General features: G+C 41.7%; 1 protein-coding gene across 2 annotated transcripts in view; it reads left to right on the top strand.

Moving 5' to 3' along the window:
• Positions 1-685: 685 nt before the first annotated feature.
• mtcl2 (microtubule crosslinking factor 2) overlaps positions 686-13,297 on the top strand; it is a 63,567-nt gene continuing 50,955 nt past the window's right edge. For both annotated transcript variants that reach the window (XM_086068410.1, XM_086068409.1), the window contains exons 1-3: positions 686-1,964; positions 6,526-6,627; positions 7,043-7,165. In XM_086068410.1, coding sequence (XP_085924536.1) covers positions 1,029-1,964; positions 6,526-6,627; positions 7,043-7,165 — 1,161 coding nt within the window. In that variant the 5' untranslated portion in view covers positions 686-1,028. The remainder of the gene's footprint in view (positions 1,965-6,525; positions 6,628-7,042; positions 7,166-13,297) is intronic.

Genomic DNA, 13,297 nt, shown 5'->3' with positions numbered 1-13,297 from the left:
CAGGTGGCGAAAGAGAGCTTCAGAAATGTCCATTGAGTCGCCCTCATTACACCACCATAGAAAGTACTGTGCTGTATTTGCATTTCAAATGGAAAAGGGATTATGATGATGATGACCACTTGCAGTTGCGTAACTTTTATTGAGTTTTATCATGGGTACACCGGATGTAAAAGGATGTTAGCTGTGCATCCTTGTCTCTCTCTCTCTCTCTCTCTCTCTCTCTCTCTCTCTCTCTCTCTCTCTCTCTCTCTCTCTCTCTCTCTCTCTCTCTCTCTCTCTCTCTCTCTCTCTCTCTCCCTCCCTCTCTGTCTTATTATTATTATTATTCATATGTAAAAAATAATAATACATGCAAGTTTATGTAAATTACAAGTAAGTGTTTTTATTTTTATTTTAATAAGCATAAGTATTTTTTGCATCTCTTGCAAATATTTGCCAATTAACAAGAATTTGTCGATTTGGATGGGATGAACAATATTTACTGATGAGCAACTATTTGACGGTTGAATTTTTGTTTTTATGTTGAATTGTGTTTTTCTTAAATAAAGCACGTCCTGTTGTGGGGTTCTTTTCACCTGACATAGGCTACATTGTTGTGGTAGAAGCGTCTTTCCCTCCTGCCCCACGTTCCGTTATGTGGGCGGGGAGAGAAGACGACTTCTCTTCTCCGCCTCCGACTCTCCACGCACAACTCGACCTGGAAGGCAGAAGCCGTTGGACGACAACCGCTGCGGGTTTAATAGGAAATGCATCATTTTATATAAATACAAAATCTTGGGATCATTTTAAGCATTACTAACCACATTAAAGAGCGCATTTTGTTTTTCATCGGATCCTCTCGCATGCATTTTTCTGTATCGCTTCACCGCGTGAGCTTTTCATTGTAGCCAGAGCGAGGATCTCGCTCCTTTTGTCTGCGCGCTGTTGTTTATTCATTTCAGTCGAACTTCTGCCTCACACGGTGGAAAACAACCCTACAACAACCAGAGCTTTCATTTCTGTTTCCGGGTTCGGTTCATAAGGAATGAATGACAAAGTCAAAGGAGGTTGATGTCCACAACAGCCCGGCTCACCTCTCCTTCGCCTCGCCTAAGGAACGGAGACTCCATCTCCGGCAGAAGATGGAAAGCGGAGGCGGGAGAGAGAGCTTGGACAGCGGGCAGTCGCAGCACGCGGAGCTGCCTGCTGTACTATTAGCTCAGGGGGGGAAGAAGAAAGTCAATCGCGCTCCGTCACCGGCCAGACCCAAGGATGTCCCCGGGTGGTCCCTCACGAAGATCCGCGGTGGTATCGGAGCCCCTAGTCTGAGCGTGAAGCCGGGAGCAATCCACCTGGGGAGCCGTGTTTCCAGGCGGAGTCCCATAGGAGGTTTAAGTGGAAAAGACGGAAAAGACGATAAAAGTGGTGTGAAATCGGCGGGCAAGTCGTCCGCTTCCTCCGCCAACGCGTCATCCAAAAACTCGTCCGCCAAGATGGCCAAAAGTAGCAGCAGTGCACGGAGGAGGGTGTCGGACGCCAGCATTGGATCGGACGACTTGTCCAAGGATTCCGGTTGCGCCCCTGGGAAGCTTTCCACCACCGACAGCAGCTCCGAATTGTCTGACTGCGCCTCCGAGGAGCACAAACTCTCCACAGACGCCCCCAGCAGTGACACCGAGTCGAGGAGCAGCCGAGGCGGCGGGCTGGACGGGGACAACACGCTGGAGAATGGAACTAGCCGACGACTAGCCGCTGATAAAACCTCCACGGAGAGGGGCGATCAGGACCGACTGTCCATTGGCGTTGAAGCCGGGGAGGAGAGCGCTTCTCCGGCTGAGGAACGCTCGGTCACCTCGGTGGACAGCCGGATGCCAGCCAGCACATCTCTGGCCTTCTCTGACTTCACTGAGGAGTTTGTGGACGGTATGCATGAGGAGTTTGTGAGGGAAATCGAGGAGCTCAGATCTGAGAACGATTACCTCAAAGTAAGTCACATATATGAATGTGTTTGTTTGTTTCTGGATTTGGGGGTTGCTTAATGTACTGCCCAGGTTTATGTTAACACGTGATCTTTTTGAAGAGATGATCACAATATTGCTCTGTGTTGATTGCATACAGCATACTACTTAGAATAATTTCCATTATCATTGAGCCTGACCCACACAAGGGTGCTCCTTGAAATATTAGTGCCCATTAATGTCATAACACTGGCCATTTAATATTATTGGTCTTTATGTGACAAGAGACCCAGAAAGCTACTATGGCTTTTTCGGGGAATCTCCCTAATGTGCTTTTACGGTTTACGGTACAATTGACTCAGACATGCAAGTTCTGTTTGGACAGCACCCAAAGCTATTGATTACAAGTCCCATGGCTTTGAGGAAATCTTGTCGATATAGAGCTGCTATGCATACCGTATTAATGTATCTAGACTGAAGAGCATTTCTAATCTGTTGGCCTTCAAAAGTAGCGATTGGCCCCACATCTTAATTTCCACTGGATTATAGGCTATGTTATTTCATCAGCATTAGATCTTAAATCAAGCATCAAATTTAAAGTAAAATTTACTCATACTGTAATAACATTTTAAAGGAATCATGCTTATGTGCAGTCTCATTCAACAGCTGTCCGAAGTTACCAGACATCAACAATGTCAAAAATCCAACATCAGTACTTTGCAGTGGTCTCCTCATTTTATCATAGTTAAAAAGTTGAGACACAACAATGATCCTGCTGTGTCTGATTGGGGAAGGTGATTGACTCATCCACAGATGTAATGGCATGGCAACAGTGCTTTTATGTTACCATTTTAATTTTGTATCTAATGGGAGAGAGTGTGGTTGATTTTTTTTCTTCTTTTTTTTTTAAAGTTGATTTTTTCTTGTAGATTGTATGGTAAGTCATATAGTTTTAAATGCATCATAGCATTTACACCATGCCAAATTTTGATTGGCATAATCATAATTCAGTCAGTTAAATCGTAAATGGAGTGCATAGGGCTTAAACTACACCATTACAGTGCCCATAACGCTTCACAGACACTCATGTTGACCCAGTCTTACACACATTAACTTCAACGGCTCTCAGACATGTCGGAGCTGGGATTTGAGATGCCGATCTTCCCGTCACTGGATTCTATACCGCTAATTTAGTCTCAACTCTAGTTTTCTGTCTAAAGAAGTAACATATCATGTAGAAGTTGAGCTACATCTAATGTATGTAGACCTACGCTAACCTTTTCAGGAATAATTAGTCTCCTCATGTACTTGTAGTACTGGCATTGAAACAGGAATTCATGCATAGAGATCATTTATAAATCCCATTAGAAATAATAATTATTAAATATTTGTTTAATTGATGCAAATTACTATGATACAGTTGAAACTATCTTGAAACTTATACACAAGCAACACATTATCTAAAACTTGTTGTACATGGCTTTTAACTACTATAAGTTATTTATAGCACAGTGTTTCCCACACCATGTTAATACTTGGGTGGGCCACCCAAGTAAATTGGCCACCACCCAAGAAGTTTTCCAGAAATTCTATGAAAAATATATTTAAAAAGAAAAAAAAAGTGTCGAGACAGGATATACCACATGTAACGTTAGTTTGTTGTCACTCACTTGTGAATCGTGAGGCTAGAGGAGATGTAGTAACAGGACTGATTGCTGCCGTCATGTGGTATCGAAATGATGGTAAATACCACATGTTGAGTAAAAAATTGCACGTGAACACTCCCTTATGTTCTATTTTCTACTGGACAATTGGGAATTTATTTCGATACCCGAGTTTTCGAGTTGAGAGAACTATTCAAGTTTCAACATGGCGGAGAGCGCCGAAGGATTTGTCAATGGCAAGAAATATTAACACTTATAAGGGCGTTAACGTCCGCTAGCACAGCAGGTTGTTTTAGAATCGACACAATTACGTAGCATACACAATTTGGCTATAACAACAAAATCACATGAACATAACTACAGAATTAAATTTCCATTCTTGCAAAATAATTAATGGTTGCTCAGCTTTCTAAAAGCCAAACTAGATCTTGGAATGCATATGTGATTACATGTGATCACAGTAACCCCCCCTCAAAAAAAAAAATTCCAAATGGTAGCTGTTGTTGCAGCTGTGTGAAATACGTGCTTGGTGCAAATGAACAGAGCATGAAAACCACATACAGAGGACTTGGATAGAAGTATTTCAGACATGCATTGCTCTCCCATGATAAATATAGTCCTGTTTATTTATAGATGCAATTAAATATGGTAAATTCCATTATAAAAATAAATCTCAGTATATACATGTATGTGCAATATTACCATCATCCTCACCTCCCCCTCTTAAACATTTTTGTTGTGAAGATTCTTCTAAAAAATGATGAAAGTTAACAACAAGCAACAAAGACAATTTAGGTTAAATGGTCTTTTCTACATTTTCACATAATAAACATTATTTTCCTCTAAAATGCCATTATGTCTCCCGCTTACTCGATCGTGAATTGGTTCCTTTTGCAGTGTACTGCATATGCGAATAATATTTCCCCTTTGGTTTTAAAACGTATCTAGAAAATACTTGGAGATAAAACACATGCAATCCTTAGCTTGGGAAACTCTGCTCTACAAGCATGATTTCCAAATGTTGCTCAGCTCTAATTTTGACAATGAGACTGCAATCTGGTCTTTGATTGGCTCATTTCCTTCTCCTGACTTGCTCGCTGATCACATGACTGAGAAAACCTCCTCCCTGTTGTTCTTCCTCGTTAGCTGTGAAAAGCGGGTCAGTGGAGCATTTTTCTCTCAGCACATTAACTTGTGTTCCCCAGCTCCGTGACCTCACATCTTCGTCCTCTGCGGTCGTGTTTTCTCCGCCTCACTGTCTGCACGTGTTTCATGCTCTGTTTTCTCCACCTTTTCCCCTTTCCGTTAGCGTTTATCCTTCCTATTCCCCACCTTTCCTGCCTTTTTGGGCTACTATTTCCTGTTTTGGCCTTTAATTCACTTCTTCCTCTCTGTTCTTTACAAATGTGTTGCGCTCTACTCTAGTCCGTGTGGCGCCAATTGATTCACAATTGCACCGCTATCTTCTCTCAATAGTAACCTCCTGCAAGGAAGTTAGATACTAGTATGTTTTCATATTCCTGGGTTTAATTATTCATTTGATATGATAGTGACTTATTCCTCTCTCCAGTTTTAGATATGCAGCACAAAAAGCCTGAGGCTAATAATGACAATAGTAGTACAACTAACACACGCGTACCGTACTGTGCCTTTGCTTTGGAAGCAGCAGTATCAAAACTTCACGTCTGCACTTTGCTCCGGTAGTTAGCTTTTTAGCTGCCCTCGGGTTCCTTTCAGATCAAATGTGTCTCCCTTGACTCCAAGGTATCTGTTACCATATGACACTTTATTGGTGATGACCTATGTTCCCTCAACTTCAGTGTTTGTATTCCAAAAGTGCGGACACACCCTGTCCACAGCTGGCCTTTCTTTACATCTTATTATACACGTACAGAGATTTTTTGTTGCAACGGTTGAATTTAAGCAGTAGCTGCTGACCCACATTTTCCAGTGTAGTAAATGATGACAACACTATTTACTACTGCAGCCAATCATCCTTTTTTTGGCTTCACACACACACACGCACGCACGCACATGCACACACACAGACACACTGGTAATCACTCTACTTGCCTAACGGTGTCCCACAAACACAACTGATCCAATCTCTGTCGGAGCCAGGCACGCAATTTTAAACACAGTGACCTGATTTGATTTATGCTTCTCCACTGAAATGAATAATTTATTTCATATTATGTCAGTGCTTCTCAATTATTTTCTTTCATCCCCCCTCCCCCCACAGGAATAAGTTTTCTCTCCACCACAACTCTATATAGTATTGTCTATAATATTGTACACCTCTGTATAACACTGTATCCTTTTTAACATTAAAGAACAAAATTAAAAATATAGATCAACTCACAACAAAGAATAGCTTTTATTAACTTGGTTTTTTTTGGTTTCCTGGGTCAGTAAACAGTAAAATCCACCAATTTTTATCCATCTCAGGGGGCAGCCATTTTGCTCCTTGCTGTCGACTGAAAATGACATTACATCGTTCGTCTAAGGGCTCAACTTGCAAATGTAATGTCGTAAGAGTCATCCTGATAATTGGTGATCACGAGGAAGGCATGTTAGCTAATGTCAAGAGGCAGTGATTATGGAAATTATTCAAGCAGGCTGATTTTGTGGTTTTCTTTTTAAATAAGAATTTTAGACTGATAACTTTTCCCCTACAATGATTTGCTATTGGTTGCACTGTGGAGTATTTGGTTAATATATCGACCTCACAGTAAAATGTTGTGCCTCGTAGTGTAAACCCAGACTACTAAATTGCTTGTAAATGTGAGTAGGAATGGTTCTTTGTCTATATGTGCCCTCTGATTGCCCAAAATTAGCTGGCATTCACTTACAGATCAATTGTGAGCCTGATTAGTGGAAAAGGGTTTTCTGATTCACTCTCGTGTATTCCGTTCTGTTTCCAGGATGAGATGGAAGAGTTGAGATCTGAGATGCTGGAGATGAGGGACATGTACATGGAGGATGACGTCTACCAGCTGCAAGAACTGCGGCAACAGCTGGAGCAGGTATGTGTGTGTGCCTATGTGTGTGCGGGCAGGCATGACTAAATGAGAGCTCAGCCTCTCACTCAACCTCATTTTCTTTGTTCACTTAGTTTGAGAAAAAAAACAGGGGTGAATCAGAGTGCTGCAGAATGCTTTTAAGCCATGTGGTGGAACCTCTAATTCGGGTTCAAGTTTTTCAGTGGGGGAAAAATGCCTCTAAAGTACAGTTACGAAAGACAGAGGCACTTTTTCGACTTTAAAAGTTTATTTCTTGTTTGAGTTTAAAAGTTGTACAACCTCAGATCAGAATTATCGGTAGTTGGCTGCATTCAAGTTGTCCTTCATTGTGTCATAACAAAGTTCCACTTCAAATAGTCCTTTTTAACATTTTCTGTTACAAAAATGTATTGATCCTGTGTGTGTCTTTAATTGCCAGGCAAACAAGACCTGCCGCATTTTGCAGTACCGGCTGAGGAAGTCTGAGCGGCGCTCCATCCGGGTGGCCCAAACGGGGCAAGTGGATGGCGAACTGATCCGGACACTGGAGCAAGACGTCAAAGTAAGCGTTTGCTTCCAAACTCTCTCCTGGTATATTTAGCTGCTGAACACTTGAAAGTCACGTGAGATAGACAGTTAATAGACACACTCTATTTTCCACTACTTGGATCATTTTGACCCTAAGAATTGGGTTGTTTTTTACTAAATAACCCAACAATTTGAGTCGTTTTGTATAATTCAACCCATTTGACCCATTTTTGACCCAAATTGTTTTTTTGTTGTCTTTTTGACTCAACAGTTTTTCGTGTGTACAACAGAAAGAGCTGCACACTTTGTGTTTAGGTTTTTGAAGAGACTGCCGTTGATGTGGCGTTTTAAGTTTTTTTGGGGGAAAGGTGTCATTCTTCCCATTACATTTTTTTTATCGCAGTAACGTGACATTTCAACCAAAGACAGCTCCACCACCAAGCTCCACCCTAAAGTTACCACCGTTTTTGGTCCCTTAACTAAATGCTACCCAGTAGTGTTCCAGTCCATATCAGCAATACAAGTTATCCTTCACAATTTTTGACAATGCACGATTGGTTGTCAGACAGAATCAAATGTTCAAACTGTTTGGTTGAAAGTTGAAACAAGGCCTTAAAAGTAGGGATGCTCCGATCCGATATGTGGATCGGGTATCGGCCCAGATATTGGGCACAGGCTCGCCGCCTCGCCGCCGTCGGGGACCTCCGCGAGAGAGAGCGGGGGCTGGTTGGTCTCACCGCCGGCCAAGCGGGGACCTCCGCTCTTTCTCTCGCAAAGGTCCACCGCCACCCGATCGGGGCCTGCCTCGCTGCTGCCGCGGTGTGGGAAGCAGCAACAGAGTTGTGCGAGACAACAAATAATGTAATTAATTATGTGCATAGACAATTTAGTATGGATCGGATTGGTATCGGCAGATACTGAACCCAAGGTATCGGTATCGAATCGGTAATGAAAAAAGTGGATCGGAACATCCCTACTTAAAAGCTGCTCCCCAAATGAAGTCTTGTAGCTCAGAACTATTGTCCACCTACATGAAATTAAGATATGAACTTGGATGACTGTTGATTTGATAACCCATCAAGCATAGCAAACACCCAAGGTACATACAACTTGTTCACAAACTATAATGTATTTTATTTTCCTCAAATAACCTTGGTCATGGATGACCTAGTTCTTCCACAGTCTAAAAGACTGTGGTGAGGTCAGGCTTCAAAACCTCCTTTAAAATTACTTTGATTGTCAAGCTGCCTTAGGGAAAGTGAACCGCACTCGTTTGTGAAACTGACCTCAATGACATGCACACGCATACACACAGATTTATAGATTGAATCAAACCACACATTAAGACCAACATTTGCTCACAGTACAGCACAAAGATATGTGTTTGTGTCTGTTTGTATGTGTTTCTGTCCATCTGTCTCTGGAATGTGGACATGATCAGATTCCCCCCAATATTTTCCATGAAATGGAGAACAAAGAAAGTGTTATACCCTAATAGATAGTTGCGTGTGTGTGTGTGTGTGTGCGTGTAGGCTATATGTGTGTTTGTGTGATATCACGTCAGCACCCCCCCCCCCCCCCCACGCACACTTGCCTTTTCTGTCTGCGGCTCAGCTGCTGTCTCACCATCTGGTTGTCCTGAAAGAAGGAAGGATGGAAAGAGGAAGTGGAAGGGATGAGCGTACATCCTGTGTGTGTGTGAAAAAAAAAAAAGAGGAAAAAAAAGCAACGGGCGACTGGTGACTGTTTGAAAATTCAAATGAGCCACTCAGTGAGAGATGAAGCAGGGAGGGGGGAGTGAAAAGAGGACAAGTGATAATTCAAGAGAGATTATGTGACTTTAATGGAGTTGATTTGAAATAAGATTCGACTTGAATTTGAATTGAAATGGTTTAAATTGAAAGATACTATAGAAAGAGAGAATTATTCATGCCATGACCATAAAAATTATATTATGGATGAGCATGTATGTATAAGCGACTGAGTGATTTAGCTTTTCATGTGTATGCAACAACATGCAAAACAGTAAAACAAACGTTTTTTTTTAAACTGTGGCCATGATAAATACTTTCTCAGTGTATGATTAAAATGTTCCACAATTTACCATTGTTCTTATTGTGCCTTTTTCTCAAATTAACTTCTTCTGTTTGGCTGCACTGGCCGTTCGGTTAGATGTTACAGCGGTCCCACATTAACACCCTGTGAAAGTGTGTAAAAAATATGAAGACGTGGGTGTGTGGGAACTATTGCTGTAAAAAAAAAAAAGAGTTGTTTATGACATGTTCATGTAGACAGCTTCAGTGAAAGCAGCATTTGGCTGCAGTAGAAATTACACATCATGGGTGAAAAACGACACTGGTGGGAGATAACGTCGCTGTGTGTCCCTCAACAACACATGAATGATTGTCGCCTTGCTGCCAGGGGCAAACGCTGGCGGGGGTCAAGTTACACCATTGTGTTGTGTGCGTGTCTGTCTGGGTGCGGGTGTGCTGTGTGTGCGTGCACGCGCTTACTCACACTTAAGGTAGTGTTGTCATTTGCCTACAGACCGACACTCTTGCCTCTCATCGCTGACACTGTAACTGGAAAACTGGCAACAACTACTGCAAAATGATCCGATAAGATAATTGGCAGAATGCCCATCAACAATAGGAATTACTTGATTTACTAACTTACTTGTTTTTTTTTATTCAACGTTTTTATTGAATTAACACAGCAAAAACAATAACATCAGCAAGAACAAAGTTATACATACAGAATCGCAATAAAAACAACAAGCACCTAAAAAATTGGACAAGCAAAAAGGCAGTCCTGTGTTTTACACAATAAATGGGCTGTACATTAATTCAGGCAGAGTGGAGGGTATGTAGGTTTTGTAAATGCAGATTAGTTGGAATGGGCTATCGTGATTCTGTCTTCAAGAAGACATAGCCTTGGTGATTTAGGAAGATCACAATTCAACCAGTTTCCATTATCATCTATAAGATTCTCCCTTAAGGGGCGTACTTTAGAACACTCTCATAATGCATGAATAAGTGTGCACCTTTCATCTCCACATTTCCCACACAAATCATCATTGAGAAAAAGTCTTAGTGGAGTCAAGTAAAATCTATTAAAATTATTTAATATTGAATAAATTGCCTCTGACTTTTCTTATGTAGTGTTCGACATAAGAGATAATCACTTCTCATCCAATTTACAAGATATGTTTAATTTCTTTCTTCAAAATGCTTTATTACTACCTCCATTCTTCTTTGTCTAAGCCTCCTTGATGCCTTACGATGCATTTTCATTCGGCAATAGGCATATATAGCATTTACTGTATTTCGATCCGGACTGGGAGAGGTAATCCCACCAACACAGTATCATTTGTAAATAGTTCCAAATGTGGCTATGGTCCTCCAAATTGACTTCTTTTTTTTTTTGTCTAACCTAAATACCTTAAACATGGGAATTGCATTTTGTGCATGGCCGTTTTGGCCATCATGAATTTTGGGAGTTGCCCAATTTCAGCCAGTCCATTACGGGCTGAAATTGTCGCGCTTCATAATGCAAATGCGCGGGCACCAAACTGCGAGTAAGGCTGCGTTCACACTGCAGCTCAATTCCGATTTTTCACACCCGACCATGGCCTCTTTCTTTATGTCGATATAAATCAGATATGTATGCGATGCGTCTGCACTGTAACGCTCATCTGCACGCGTCCGATTCATACGTCATCAAAAGCCTAATATGCGCTCTGCGCGGGCGGGAGAGAGTCCTTGGAAGGGAGACTACTGACACATCTGTTACATTTTTATTTGTCTTTAATTTAATCACACTTGAAACATGAAGCATAAAGTTGACATGTGTGGTGACAGTAGAAATTCAGCCCTGCAGACGGTTCATCACGAACGGCGAAGACATCTTGTCCCCTTATTTCCCCCAAATTACCTCTTCTAACCTCGCTACTCTGGAGACATGAGATGGAAAAAAAAATGTCAGACGGATTTCTGTTGCTGTTTGTAAACAGCACGTTTAACACTGACGCACGAGGAAGCCGAGGACAGCAGCCAACCAGGAGCGACCGTGAAAACAGTCCACCAAGCAGGAGCGCGTGCGTTCGCACAGCTGAATTTGCATAATGTCTGCAGACAAGACACATGAATCGAACTCCGAACACGTCCGCAAAACGAGTCCACCAGTCCACCACTCTGTAGCGTGCGTTGGCACAGCTAAATTTGCATATGACACAGATAAAATTCGCTTGCCTCAGTAGCTTGGCTGGCGGCAAAACGTTGCGAGTCGGGACAATATTTACTTCCGTGAACACCGCAACGTTGTTATTTTAGGTGTACGTCACTTGACGTGTGCTCTTTGCGCATGCGAGTCGCATCACGGGCGCATTGCGTTCACATTAGATGTCGCATTTGTTTTTGTGATGTGAACGGTACATAAAAAAATCGGATTTGACAAAAAATCCGAATTGGACAATCACGCCCTGCAGAGTGAACGTAGCCTTAGTGGAGGCCAACGGTACCATTTTGACATAGTGTTTTACTTTTTGGACAATTCCCTCCTGCATTCTTATTGGATGTGCTTCCCAATATAAAGTAAATATTCATTTAACGTTGGTGCTGTTATCCAGTCAGCATTTTGCTTAGTTGTGACATCTAGACCTTGACTTCTTGAGCTCCACAAAACTGGGCTGATCGGCTTTACCAAATTGGCTTAACTACTGCTTATGCTTGGATGCACTACTTGATAGCGCGCGCGCGCACGCACACACGCACGCACACACATCTTGGGGGATGGCAAAGGATAGGATCTTAGGATGTTGTCAAAAAATGTGGCTTGAAGCGTTAATGTGTTGCGTGGAGGAAAATTGATTGAGCTGACAAAAAACCCCCATCAACATTCTACCACAAAAACCCAAGAGGTCTTAAGTGTAGGCCTCGCCCTGAAAAAATGATGAAAAATTAATGATCCATGTGAAATAATGACAGCTTGGAGGATGATGTGAGATATTTTTAGTTTTTGACGGTCTGACAGTGTACATATTTTCCCTTGGTTTCTGTTTGTGTACCTCTGTTTCCAGCATGAGCCACATCATTGTTGTTTTTGTGCTATAAATAATCTAAAGTTGTTTGTCGTTCAAACCTCAACTAGCTGTTCACTTCAATGTTTTTTTTTTTAAATATGAAAACGATGTGAGCCGCCCTTATTTTCATTCCATATATTTCAACATCTCTTTCAAATGCAGTGTACAGTACCGGTACTAAACAACACAGACAAGCAACATTTGATACAAAATAAGAGCACAATCATCTTTACCAGCTAAAAATGCACGAAGCGCCTCTCGCTGTTCAACATTTAACAAGGAAACTGTGAGTAATTTTGCGAGAACAGAATTAATTGCAGCGTCCATTCATCCATGTTAGGTTTGTTTGTTCCCCATGGCATCGGCGCTTTCTGGTTTCGTCACAACTGCATATCCGCATTGGTCTGAACCAGGTTCGGGTCGTTGAAAATCCGCGGGCTTGGTACAAAATGTATTCTCTGGAGTTACCGCACAAATACCGCAATAATTCAGCATGCAGAGCCAGGTTACACTTTTGCGACCAATTGCACAATTAGCAAACAATTCACGAAGCCCAATCGTTACATTATAATAACACTACAAGCCTTCGAAGGTTACACAATTTGGAATTCAAACACATTGGGATTGGAATGTCTTGGTAGTGAAGCAGGATATCAACTATTTGGAAACTAAGCTCAGTGAGCATATAAAGTCCCCCTTCTCTCCCCCCTCTTTATCATTGACCACAATTTGTGTGATACTGAAACACTTCCCTGTGGGTACTAGTGATGGCAAAGAGGAGAACTATGATGAAAACCATAGAACCAGAAATGGATGTGCACATTGCCATGCACAACTCTGTCCTGGCTGCAGAGTACAATTTTGCTGTTAATAAAAGAGCAGAACGTTAACAAGAAAATTTGTTGTTAATTTTTAAGGCAACCGTCAGTTTTTGTTTTGTTGTCTTATGCAAATAATATGTATGGCCACTTATTCAGTACTCACAACTCTACGACTACACAATTACTTGTTTTTGTTCAATATAACTGGTTAGGATTTCCTGCACAATTCATTCAGGTGTTATGATGCAACACTTTGTCCTTGGAA

The sequence above is a fragment of the Leptonotus elevatus genome, chromosome 2 (assembly GCF_054856555.1).
Source record: "Leptonotus elevatus isolate MCC_2025b chromosome 2, RoL_Lele_1.0, whole genome shotgun sequence".
NCBI classification, from domain to species: Eukaryota; Metazoa; Chordata; class Actinopteri; order Syngnathiformes; family Syngnathidae; genus Leptonotus; species Leptonotus elevatus.
This window is presented reverse-complemented; position numbering and strand designations above follow the sequence as displayed.